Genomic DNA, 13,407 nt, shown 5'->3' on the forward strand with positions numbered 1-13,407 from the left:
AGTGCAGTGAGGAATGCCCAGACCTCTACATTGGAGAGACCAAACAGCCACTTCACAAGCGCATGGCACAACATAGAAGAGCCACCTCCACAGGACAAGACTCAGCTGTCCATCTGCATCTTAAGGATAAAGGACACTCTTTCGAGGATGCCAATGTTCACATGTTGGACAGAGAGGACAGATGATTTGAAAGAGGAGTGAAAGAAGCCATCTATGTCCACTGTGAGCGACCATCTTTGAACAGAGGCGGTGGTTTACGACACCAACTGTCTGCCATCTATAATCCAGTTTTGAGTTCCCTCCCCAGACGCCTTAACACCCACTCACATCCTGGGCCATCTGACTTCAGGAATTCGCATGATAAGGTGGGGCCAGGTTTCACAATGAGCTCACCCGAAACCCTGGCTGATTGGGACCCACACCCAGTTTCACACCTTGGCTCAGGCGATTAGAGGATCATCAGAGGGTCCTTTTGTCCCTCTGCGGGGGGATACTCCCACTAGGCTTAAATCTGGGACTCCCCACCATTTTACCTTAGAACTGAAGAAGCTTCTCGGATGAGAGGTGAAACGTCTTCAAGCAACTTAAAGAAGTCCAGACGCTTTTCTTTGCAATCTCCTTTGACTACGATGACCTGGATGACTGAGAACCTTCACAGACACACCTTTGGAAAGTGACCCAGTCCACACTACTCAAGACAATGTCCTAAAATAAACAGCATGCTGACCATTGTCAAAGGAGCTTGTAAAGAAAAGCGTCTGGACTTCTTTAAGTTGCTTGAAGACGTTTCACCTCTCATCCGAGAAGCTTCTTCTTCAGTTCTAAGGTCAAATGGCAGAGAGTCCCAGATTTAAACCCAGTGGGGGTATCCCCCCCAAAGAGGGACAAGTTTTTAAAAAAAATGTGTTGTGGCTGTAACATCAGCTATTGGTTTGTGGGATAACTGGTGGTTGGTTTGTAAAGACTTGTTTTAAAGCCTCCAAGCCTGTTGGCTTTTTTGAAAAAATGTTTAGGATGAGAGGTTGGGGTCATCAGCCTATGGCCTAAATAGAGCCCTGTCCTGTCCTAGTCTGATAGAATGAATTAGAGCAGAGATTGCGAACCAGGCCTTCTTTTCCAACAACAGTGTCTGAGATAAGCCAGGTGGTGTAGGGTCTTTATTTTGGTGGCCTCAGAATCTCATCTCCGCTTTTTGCAGATGATGTGGTTCTATTACCTTCATCATTTGGTTACCTCCAACTTGCATGGGAGCAGTTTGCAGCCAAGTGGTGAGAATGAGAATCAACATTTCCAAGACCATGGTATTCAGTCGGAAATGAATTTAGTGGCCACTTTGAATCTGGGCAATCAATGCTCTGGTCACAAGCTCTGGGTAGTCTGAAAGAATGAAATTTCAGATACAAGTAGTGGAAAGTAGTTTCCTGCAAAGACTGGCTGGGCTCTCCTTTAGAGATAGGGTGAGAAACTTTGTAAATTGAGAGAGACAAAGTGGACTCACTGTTCCTCTACATGGAAAGGAGCCATTTGAGATGGTTTAGGCATCTAATTAGGATGCCTCCTGGATACCTCCTTGGGGAGATGAGAAATTGCATTTCTTGGCTGACTTGGATTTCCTCTCAAGTGAGGTGGCCAGGATGAGGGAAATCTAGGTTTCTCCTCCATGCTGGATGATGTCATGGATGTGATGGGCACCAGTTTAGCTCTTCATGTGATGAGAGATGGATAAGTCTGACTGTAAAATCACCACCAAAATTGTTAGCCAATGAGCATACCACAGATCAGTTGTTCTCAAACTTTTTACAATGAGTACCACCTCATAAAATATATGGCTCTTGAAGTACTACTCTTATGACCAACATTAAAGTACAGTAGTATAGGCCTATTTAACACCACGAGCAGTTTACACAGACAATTTTATTTCTTATATGAATGTTATTTATTTTAACTGTCATAAACAGGATGTGACAAGCAGTGTTGGGTAAGTTACTTTAAAAAGTAATTAATTAGTATTACTAATTACTTAATCAATATTGTATTTAAAATACTTATCTAATTACTGTGTCTGAAAAGTAACTTAATTACTCAATAAGTAATTTAACTAAATACTTATTAAAATCCCCATATACCTTGAGTGGACAAACAATAGAAATTAAACTCTTTAAATAATAAATAATTTTTTAAAAAATACGAGTCAACATGAAATAGTTTAGCCCTTTTGCTTCCTGAATCATCTTTATTACATTCTATAAAAAAACATTCTTTAATAATTACATTTTTTAGTAAGGAATGTAACTTTCTTTAGCTAAGAAACACAATTCCAGAATAACAAATATATTTTTCTGCAACATATCTGAATAACAAAAAAGCTTAACTTAAGAAATGTTATACATGACATATTTCACGCAGTAAACATTAAAATTTTTACATTTTCAAAGCAATGAGTAACATATTCATACATAATGTATGTAATCATGTGATTCAACAAAGTGAAGTTAACTCTGAACTTTAGTTAACAAACAGAATTCCTCTGAAATTTCCTCAAACCAATGAGCACCATATTTCCTGCATGCTGTATGCACTCATGTTTTCCAAAACATTTTTTGTACTACTTAGCTGTGTTGTTTTTGAAAAAGTTGTTGTATCTCATTAATGTAAGTCTCTCAAAGCGTTCACTTGACAGTCTGTTCCTTCTGGGTGTAAGCACAAGATTACCAAGGCTAAAAAGCCTTTCGACTGGTGCGCTTGATGGTGTGGCTGTGTTGTACCTCAGTGAAATGGCCTTAATCCTGGGAAACTGGCTAAGAACACCCAGCTCAGACCCAGCAGATTTCAAATATTCCATCACCTCTGTTTCAGCAGAGTAGGTACAGTCGTCCTCCTCAAATGAAAAAAAGTCATCAGTGGAGTTAGCAGGGTTCTTGTGATCTTGAGCAGGTTGTTGGTCTTCAAGAGACAACCCACGGCACTCTGTAGTAAGCATTGCCCTAACCATGTCTTTTTTCTCTTCTTCTCTGATCCAGCGTGACTTAAATTTAGGCAAAGTGACTGCAGCCAGGAGAGCTTCTTTATTGTCCATCATTGAAGAAAAGCGCACCTTGATCGCCTATAAGAAAAAAATACATCAGACGCTTCACATAAGAGCATGATAAATAAAACAAAAATTTATTTTAGGGTAAGGCTATATATAGATTACCTTAACAATGATATCGGGGAGGGATGCTGTCAGCTTAAGCTCGTTCTGCAGTGCCAGCATCCTGGACATTAGAATCTCCAGAGTTGGAAGAAGGATTCCAAAATAGCAGTTCTCTTCTCCTTGCAATAGTGCAACAGTGAGTGGCTTCAACACGATACAGTACTCCTTTAGGAACAGATACTCCCGACCAGTGAAGCATTTGATTCCAAACTGAGTGCAGACAGTATTTAATTCAGCAAGGGGAATGTCAGTGATCCTGGACAGAGCGTCGTGAAATGAATTCCATTGTGTTGAAACAGGTACTATGAGTTTTTTCTTGAAAAAATTATCTACCAACTCTGAAGCAACAGAAGAACGGTTTGCTTTTATCCACATTGCAGAACACTTTGAAGTTGCACTTCTGTAGATGAATTTTGCCTCATTTGCTTGAAGCCATTTCTCAACATCATGAAAAATTAAGTTCAGTGTGTGTGATGCACACCTTAAGTGTGGAGGGAGAGAAAACTGTCCTTCAGATTCTGTGGAGAGGGTCTGCTCAACATCAGTAAATGTCACCTCTCCATCTTCTTCCGATTCCTCATCAGAGTCTGATTTTTGGAACATTCTAAAAGCTTTGATAAAATTGGACCCGTTGTCTGTCACAGTGGCTGTCACTTTAGAGCTCAGTCCATAAGCCAAATGTACTTGCTCGATTTCATTGCCGATGACATCATATGTGTGTCTCCCTCGAACTCTTTTACATGCTAGCGCTGCATGTCCTTCTACAACAGTAGAAGGATCAATCCAGTGTGTCGTCATTCTGAGAAAACTTTTGTTATGGCTGGTCCAAATGTCAGCAGTCGTGGAAATATATTCCAAACTCTCGAATGTCTCTTTAAGCTCCATTTCCATGTCAGCATAACACTTATCTAAGTAAGTAGAAAACGTTTTTCGATCATGCAGTGCTGCCTTTTTGCCACACACAGGTATTTTGTTTAATATGCACCTAAAAGACGGAGACTCTACATTACGCAGCGGTAGCATCTCTTCCACAACGTAGCCTGCAATCATTTTCTTAAGCTCACCATCAGACACTTTCTGTGTTGCTGAAGTGAAATCAAGTTTCGTCTGCTCAGCAGGAGTTACCGCGGTGTTATCCATGGATGATGAAGATGGCTCACTCAGAAGGCTTTGTCTGTGCTGCCGTGTCAGGTGCTTCAGCAGATTACTCGTGCTATTGACAGCGGCCGATAATTTTTTCTCCCCAGGACATAGCTTACATATTACCGTAATGTTCTTGTTTGCTTGTTTTAGAAAAGTTAAGTGACGGGAATATTTCCATTTCATAAAACAGGCCCTCGCTTCAGCCGAGTCCGACTGTCCGCTGTAGAATACGACTATGCGGGAAACTGGCGTGAAATGACGTACAGCTGCACTACAGCGATGTTAAAGCGGCAGAGTTTATTTTTACCTTTAGAAGATAAATTATTGAAATTAAATAATGATTTTCAGCGAGTTTAGTTATTTTACAATGTAACGCAAGTACATTGTAAGTAACTGTATTTAAAATACCTAAAAATGAACAGTAATTAGTTACTCTACTTTTTCAGTGGAAAAGTAATTTAAATACAGTAACACCCAACACTGGTGACAAGTGATAATAATAACAACTGTACTGCATTAAAACATTCAAAGCAGGTGGGATATCCAATCTTTAAGGGATGACCTGATGAAACCTGCTTCCTGCTTCACTGTGTTTATATTATGTTAACCATAGCTGTGTGGCTAGCCAACACAGAGCACATCATTATATACCAGCTAGCCCAACTTCAGTAACCCTACAAACGCCACTGCTGTTTAGTTTTCTGTCTTAATTTAGGTCGGAAGTGATTGCAGAGCTGTATGTTTTAATTTTTGCTGTGGCAGTTAAGCTGCCGGATTTTAGGGCTTCATGACCCTCCTTGCTTGGCAAATTTTACTAGCTTAGCTAGTAGTTAGCAAGTATTTGCAGGCAAGTCCATCACTTCCATTGAAACTATGACTGTTCAACGAATTTTTGCCAATTGTTTGGCGAATATACATTTTTCTCAAAGGGATAGACAGTTACTGGGCGATACTGACCATCAAACTCCAGACCACTCTCAACCAGTCTGTGAATACCCATTTTTCACTCATGGTAGCCGTTTCCAGCTGCTCGCAGACCAGTTTCCAGGGGTGTGTGAGTGTGGTGTTATTCACTAATCCCTATGTCATCACCATTATTGTAACACGTTCAACATGGCAGACAAGCTAACATTGCATGGTTGCATGTAATGTTAGCTGTGTCTGGAAAATCTAAATATGACTGTAAATCTTTTTGCAAACACAGATCTCGCCATCTGGTGGCCTTCAGATAGAGTGTAAGTTAAGGAGGTTCTGGAAGCTATGTCCATGTTTTATATGTTTTATAGTGTTTATGGTTGCCACTACATTGATAAATTTGCTCAACTTGCGTATATATATATATATATATATATATATATATATATATATATAAAAATTCCCCGCTTGCCCCTGCGAGTGGTCCTCTACGATAGGCCTGGGAGCTTGAGGGTCCTGCGCAGTATCTTAGCTGTTCCTAGGACTGCGCTCTTCTGGACAGAGATCTCCGACGTTGTTCCTGGGATCTGCTGGAGCCACTTGCCTAGTTTGGGAGTCACCACACCTAGTGCTCCGATTACCACGGGGACCACTATTACCTTCACCCTCCACATTTTCTCGAGCTCTTCTCTAAGCCCTTGGTGTTTTTCGGGCTTCTCGTGTTCCTTTTTCCTGATGTTGCTGTCATTCGGAACTGCTACATCTATCACTACCACCGTCTTCTTCTGTTTGTCTACCAGCACCATGTCCGGTTGGTTTGCCACCATTTTGTCTGTCTGTGTGTATGTATGTGTATGTGTATATATATATATATCTAACGAGAGAGAGAGATACAGATATATAGATATATTCTTTTTATTTATTTTTTGTTAAAATAAAGTAAAATACAGTAGCAGCTTTACTGTTAAACGCCATGCTTGCCCAGAGATTTGTTAGCTACAAAGACAAAAATGGCAATAAGCCCCGCCTACCCGTGACATCAGAGCACAATCAATATTTTGGATTTTGGAGGGGGGGTAGTGTGCGTTCCAGTTAATTGTTGCACTGTGAAATACACTTTTTTTCTGAGTTTTGTTCAGTTAAACCCGGGATTATTTCCCAGCCGTTTATGCCCGTTCCCCACCCCCACCCCTCGGCGGGGTTAACAGAGCCCGCCCTTCTCTCCCCAGCAGCCTCCGCCTCTCTTCCCTGGTCTGTCATCCACACCGCTGTTGTTGCAGCCATTTTACCGTGGAGCGTCGGCAGGCACAGCGACCACCGGAGGATGCCGAGGGAGCACCGTTAAAAGGTAATTCCGCTTTTTTCACGAGCTCTTTAAATTCAATGGGTAATCTTTACATTTCTGACCGTGCAAATGCGTCGGCTACTGTCTGACGAGTGGAGGCCCAGCCGGCAGGAGGGAGCTCAGGGAGCCTCAACAACTCGTAGCTGCTCAAAGAGAAGAAAGATCGTTGGGAGAATGTTTGGCGAGCGAAGCTTTCTGCTGCCACTTCACATATCCGTGCGAAAAATGGCGACGTCTCCTATGAGACTGCTGAAAGTTGTAATATAAGCTTACATGCGTTGGCTTCGTTTGATCCAAGTTTAAGCGCGCTGTAAAAGCAATGTTTTTGTATAAATTGGACTGACTCACGTTGGCGCATTCGGCAAGGGGGCGCACGAGAGCAACGCGAAGAAGGGGGGAGGGGCTCGAGAGCTTATTTACCCGTCGATATTTCCGTTTAATCATTAACTGGCTAGCCTGTTTTTAAATGTGTTCTGTCACTTTTTACTTAATAGGAACAACATTTTTGAGCTTCTTTATTCATTCTAATTAATTAAACATGACTTTAAGTCCATTAGTGTACTGTTGAAAATAAGGTAAGGCTAGCTGAACTTTTTGTTTGGGGCAAGTCACGCCCATCACCCAGCAATCCGATTAAGTGATGACGTGACGAATCCTACTTCCGGGTCTAAAGTAGTCTGCGTTTAATATGGCTTTTGTGTTGTTAACATGTTTAATGTTATGTATTTTCTTCTATTTAATCTCAAAAAGCTCCTAAAACAGTCAGTGATCACTGTTGACCTCCCTCGGCTTTTATTACCGCTAATCATTTATTTAAGCTCAGTTTTTAAAACCTTAGGATGTAACTACAGCCCATCCCATGCAGTAGTATATGAATGACTAACCTCGTATTGTGGATGGATTATCTCAGTTGTTCTCCTGGCTGAAGTTTGGTCCTTTTATAGCATCCTGCCATGCGATTACATTTGTTCCTGACCACCGAGAACACTCACGTTAACTTTTATGGAGTGGAAAAAAAGTTAGCTTGTTTATATTATGCTAACATAGCTGTGTCGCTAGCGGTCACGTAGCACATCGTTATATACCAGCTAGCCCAACTTCAGTAACCCTACAAACGGCACTGCTGTTTAGTTTTCTGTCTTCATTTATGCTGGAAGTGATAACAGAGCTGTACGTTTTAATTTGTTTCCAAAACCCCGCAGTCAGGACATGCTATATTGTATTTAGATAGAAGCTAGCAAGCTAACTCCCTGCTAACTTCTAACTCCGTTAAATGTCATGAATTCCGTTTTCATGGATGCCTGGATGTTAAACTCAATTGTTACACCTGGTAGAGCAGAACGCTGATCATTTTATTAAAGATGAAAGACTTTAGACAGTTTTTCAACTCTCAGTAATGCCATAGTGATCGTTTGATATATGGACCTGCAGCGGAGTTTAGGTCCAGACACGGCTAGTGACGTCAGACTGAACAACCGGATAAGTTTGGGGCGTTGTCAGTTTCATATTGCTAGCATTCATTTATAGTTTCTTGTACTCATTTTCCTTTTTAGGCTTACAAAAGTGTGTTCATGCCAAACAGAAAGTAACTTAAGCTTCATGTTACATCTACTGTTTGTAAAAACCTTAAGATATTTGTTTCGAGCAGCTGGTGGGAGGTGAAGTAGGACTCCTGCTAGGTGGAATCAAGTTGCAGAGCAATGACACAAGTTCGTACACAAATGTTCAGTTTAACTTCTTTGTTGTTGGGTTTTTTTGTGCTCATTAAGTCTACGCTTTAAGTACATCATAACCACAAAGCTCTCAGAAATCCTACGTTGTAACCTGACATGCATCTACACATTACATTGCCCCAACCCGCAACTATTATGATTGGTCTTCTCAGTACTGTTGATTCCTCATTTGTTCTTCTGGTGATTTTATGTCACCACTTTTAGATTTTTATTTTATTTCTTCAGTAAAAGAATACAAATGTCTGCCTCGACAGAAAGGCTCTGATAGTAGCAAATTCTTGAAGGCTGGTTGCCAAAACTAGCTAAAATGTTTGCAGGGAATGTTGAAAGTGGAAAAATTTGAGCAGTGAATATAAATATATTTTCTTTAGAAAAATATTAAAACCTGACCACAGCAAAGAGTGGGCCTCTTCGTCCGGGTTAGGTATTTAAAAACATCTTGGTGAGTGTTAGGATTAAAACTACTCTGAATTAGAGATGGCACGATACCACTTTTTTATGTCCGATACCGATACCGATATCATAAATTTGGATATCTGCCGATACCGATATGAATCCGATATAGTGTTTTTTAATCAACAAAACTGTTTTTTAAAATATCTTGCTGCATTTTGCAAGTCTGCAAGTTCATACTCAAGTTTAAAACAACAACTACACTAAAGCTATTCTGTTATACCTGTATACAAAAAAAATATTTCATAGTTCAGCAATACTGATCAATCTAATAAACTTAGACCTACACCATCCTCCCTATTCTGGTATTTTAAAGAGTACTTAGCGTAAATATTAAGCAACCTAACTAATAGGGTTCCAACTCCCAGCAACAACAAAAATAAATAAATAAAAAATAGGGAACCACCCCTCACGCTCCACCTCATGATGCTTAATCGACGTAATCAACCTTAATTTGATGCAGTGTGAAAAAAAAATGCACAGAAATCAATTCTTTTTCAAGAAATATTAAATAGATTCAACATCTTTCTTCAACAAAATTGCAGACTGCACAGATGGTACCTTCCCAAAGTAAAAAGTACTATAGCTTACTAGGGTATATATATTAGACTTAATAGTCACTATATACAGTAATTGACTTCTATTCATTTTACATCAAATTAAAACTTTGGGTGTCAGATAATTATTTATTAAAAGCTAGACATTTTAAATGAGAATAAGAAAGAAAAGTATGTCTTTGTGCCCCCTTTTCCCAGTTAATGCCCTATCGGCCCCCCTGGCTAAACTTTGCTAGATCCGCCCCTGCAAAGTTACCAGCCGTCAGCTACGTAGAAAAAGATCCTGGTGTAGAAAGTAAGATTAAATAAATTGTAACAACAGCTTATCAAGCTTAAACGTGCTGCTGTTGTTCAGCCGCTGGTTTCCTCTTTCTGGTGCAAAGTGGACCAAAAACAAACTAGAGACACGGACTCGCGACAGAAAAGCCGATCAGCTGATCATTTAAGCAGTTTCACGATTGAAGTAGCAGCCGGAGAGCGAGAGGCAGTCGCTCGTTAAGCTTAACGTGGGAATGCTTTACAAACATTCAGAGATGGACTTACACACGTGCTTTACTTCTCTCGGGGATAACTTTGTCGGAGATGAAATGCCAGGTTGCTAGCAAAGCTCCACATGCTATCCAGACCACCGACAGGTCCCGCATGCCACAGCCGCTCTATCACGTGACGCATACTGCTCCGACTGCTAACGTTCTGAGGTGAGTTACGGTGTGTTGCAAGTTTTGTGAGGTGCTTTCGTGATATTTAATGGATCGGATTACATTTTTTATTTTTCTCCGATATCCGATCCAGTAATTTAGGTCAGTATCGGACCGATACCGATACGTAATATCGGATCGGTCCATCTCTACTCTGAATTAGGATGTTGTGGTTTGGGTTAAAATACTGTCGTCACTACTTGGTGTTGGGAGCTTCTTTTTTTTTTTTTTTTTTTTTTTCATAAATAGAGGCGAGATTTCAAGGAAAAATACAGTTCAGTTTTTAATGGGAATTGTTTGACAATTGTGTTAGGTTGGTATCATGCTAGCTTTACAGAATGAAGTTTGGATTGGACTTAGCTTTTGTTTTTTGAAGGAGTTCCACACAACGCTAGCTGTGTGGTCACTTCAGCACACACGGCACTTGAACGAGCCCTTTTCCACTGACTCGGGTCAGCTTCACATGACTCAACTTGGTTTTTAGTGTTTTCCTTTAGGATGTACTATTTGGTACATGGTACTTTTGTAATACCTACTCTGCTGGGATTCCAAATGATCTGAGGTAATCCAAAAGTCAGTAGACTGCCGATTTGGTACATGGTGGCAGCACGTGAGCCATGAGCGTGACTGCGTTACAAAAATCAAAAGCATTATTTTGCAAACCTGGCAATGAGGGGACTGACTACACAACAAAACAAAAACTGTGGTCACTGTCTGACAAAAAGCCATACAACTAGCAGCAGAATTGCCTCGATGTCCTTTATTGCTGTACTGTTCATGTCGCATAAAAATGACGTTCCAGGACTTTAGGTTGCATATATAATGACCTCACAAGCATAATTACAGGGTTCGTACGGGTGCTTGAAATCCTTAAATGCTTGAATTTTAATGTTGTCTTTTCAAGGTTTGGAAAGTGCTTGAATTTCAGATGTGGTGATTAAAAGTGCTTGAAAGTGTAACTGTATTTCATTCACCACAAATAACTATCTGAATAGTTTTCTTGTCAGATAGAGAACTAAAATGAGTCGCAAAATGTAAAAGCAACATATCTCCGCCTGGGCTGCCTTACGTCAGTTTCAATGTGTGACCCCGCCCCTCCCTCGGCCAGTTGGTGATGAGTGCGCTAACATACCTGTAGGTCGCTGTTTTAATGAGTGTTTGATGGAAAACGACAATGGCGGAGTTTGTGCTCTCTAGTCGCATGATAGGTGAGTCCTAGTAAATAATTTTCCAGTACGTGTACGTTACACATGCTATTTTTTTAAAATTATGATTATTATTTTGCTAGCTATCAAACTCACTGGGGAAATGATTGAAATGCACTGAGTGATGCAGTATGGCAGCGCTATTATGAAATATGCTGTGAACTTAGCTAACATTACTTAGCAGTAATGTGAGTTAATTTACTCAAGTGAAAGCTTTAAACATTAGCCCGATACATAACTAGCCAACTTAAGGCTTTCTGATTAACCCTTTGGGGTTGACAGACCCAGAGTCTCCATTTCAACTTGGGTTGAATGTGCGGACTTCAAACTATATACCAGTTTTTAAATTATGTTGATAGGCCACGTAAAACCGATGTGTTTTTTTTTTTTTCTGAATAAAACAGTGGCGTTTACTCCGGGAAGAAACGGTTAAAACTCAGTTTTCTAAGGAGAGTGCTAGAAAACACGCTTTGCTTGTGAGTGAAAAAAGAAAAAACACTCCTTCCATATTGGTGGAAAAATGTACCATGTCGACCAATCAAAAAATGATATTGCAACATGTGGCATTTGGTTATTTGGGAAGAGGGGGAAGTTTTAGGAGTGACCGGCGAGAGAGAGAGCGAGTGAGTGAAAGAGAGAGTTTTGATACATGAGAGATTTGTGACGTTTATCGTGTTTGGAGTCTCAAGTTAGTGTGTTGTCTTGTGTAGTTAGTGTGTAGTGTAAGCGTTGTTTTGTTTTGTGTGTCAGTTCTACTAGTGAATGTCACAATTGCTGCAAAAAAGCCACCAAAGGCAGATTGCAGTGTAAATGCTGAGTGACACACCTGCTGTCAGACCTGCAGGTTTATCCCTGTGCTGTTCTCATCTGTTTTATAGTGGACACAAACTATTTTTTGGAGTTGCATAAATAATTTGTGTGCCTTCTTATTTGATGCAGAACACTTGATTGTTCTCTAAATAGTTTTAAATGGTTATATAAAAAAACGTCTGAGCCTTGGCTGCATTTTTAGGTAAATAGTACCATATAACTTTGTTGTTTGCAAAGCTTGTGCATTTTTTTTTTTTTAAATGTACAATTTCTATTTGCATTACAAGTTATGAAAATGATTCGTTAAACATGGCTGTGGTTTTTACAGTCTAAAATATCACTTTCTACTCGTATTTTAAATTTTGTCTGAATTTAGATAAATTGTGCTGATACAGTTTGTCAAAATGAGAAAATAACAGATTGGCAAGATGAACAGGTGAAATATAGAGGCCAAATCAAAAGTAGTCAAAAACAGCCAATTATACCCTGGACTCCAGAGGGTTAGAGGCTAAAAGCAAAGTTGTCACCAAGTACTGTTTATATTTGTGTGTATTGCTGCAGCTTTTTTGAGTATTAACTTGGTGCTTTTGGGTGAAGTGATGGTAATATGAGGGAGCGATCCATATGGTCACAAAGAATAGCCACTTGTTTCTGTGCTACCAAAGTTCCCCGGCTTTCATTCTAAATGTGTTTATCGTCAGCACCTACACATTAAACTACTTAAACATTATAAATGTCTTCAAGCTCACACTGAGGCCTGTGGGGCACTATCCAGCACTGAGACTGTAGACACATTTATGTGTTTTTGTATATGAATATTTCATACTTTAAGGTAGGGGTGGGCGATATAAACGATATACAATAGAAACGATATAAAGTTGGCCAACAATAGAGCGGTATAGTCATAATCTCTATCGCGATAGTGCATGTTGATGATGTCATCAAGCTGCGCCTGTTTTGGTCGAAAGCATCGCAGTGGCTCCAACCATTATCATCTGCAAATTATGCCAACAGTCATAGCAAAGAGATGAAGCACTTTTGAAATATGGGGAAAGCCAAAAACTGCGCTTCCTCCACTTCCGTAACATTGACACATTAATCTTGAATTCTCTCGCAGCAGTTCTATTCCCATGTTGTTGCAGTATATTAATAACTAATCTTGTATTGTGGATGAATGATCTCAGTTGTTCTCCTGACTGAAGTTTGCCCCGTGTATAGCATCCTGCTATGCGATTGCATTTGTCCCTAACCACCAAAATCCCTCACGTTAACTTTTATCGAGTGGAAAAAAAAGTTGGTGTTCATCCTCTAGCTTCACTGTGCTAATGTTATGCTAACATAGCTGTGTCGCTAGC

At 40.1% G+C, this 13,407-nt stretch overlaps 2 protein-coding genes across 3 annotated transcripts in view; one reads left to right on the plus strand and one right to left on the minus strand.

Moving 5' to 3' along the window:
• Positions 1-2,531: 2,531 nt before the first annotated feature.
• Positions 2,532-3,818, minus strand: LOC147331062 (uncharacterized). The gene is made up of 2 exons (XM_086293102.1): positions 3,194-3,818; positions 2,532-3,103 (listed from the first exon to the last, which is right to left on the minus strand). The coding sequence occupies exons 1-2, from the start codon at positions 3,794-3,796 to the stop codon at positions 2,606-2,608; spliced, it is 1,101 nt and encodes a 366-aa protein (XP_086149228.1). The 5' UTR covers positions 3,797-3,818; the 3' UTR covers positions 2,532-2,605.
• Positions 3,819-6,334: 2,516 nt separating this feature from the next.
• Positions 6,335-13,407, plus strand: part of ccdc71 (coiled-coil domain containing 71) — a 29,833-nt gene continuing 22,760 nt past the window's right edge. Inside the window, exon 1 of one of the 2 annotated variants that reach the window (XM_086293103.1) lies at positions 6,335-6,599. The gene's annotated coding sequence lies outside the window, so the exon portion shown is untranslated. Of the gene's footprint in view, positions 6,600-7,051; positions 7,172-13,407 lie in introns of those variants that run through there. The other variant, XM_086293104.1, reaches the window with a different exon arrangement.

This window comes from Aulonocara sp. 'chitande type north' Nkhata Bay, linkage group LG5 (genome assembly GCF_057382095.1).
Source record: "Aulonocara sp. 'chitande type north' Nkhata Bay isolate Kocher_YH1m ecotype deep benthic linkage group LG5, A_spYH_male_GT1.1, whole genome shotgun sequence".
Lineage (NCBI taxonomy): Eukaryota > Metazoa > Chordata > Actinopteri > Cichliformes > Cichlidae > Aulonocara > Aulonocara sp. 'chitande type north' Nkhata Bay.

What these genes read in the sequence shown, in the direction of transcription:
- LOC147331062 (XM_086293102.1), bottom strand. Translation starts at nt 3,796, where the DNA reads ATGTTCCAAAAATCAGACTCTGATGAGGAATCGGAAGAAGATGGAGAG. An exon ending in TCCCCGATATCATTGTTAAG is followed by an intron (nt 3,104 to 3,193) that starts GTAATCTATATA and finishes TTTTTCTTATAG; the next exon opens with GCGATCAAGGTGCGCTTTTC.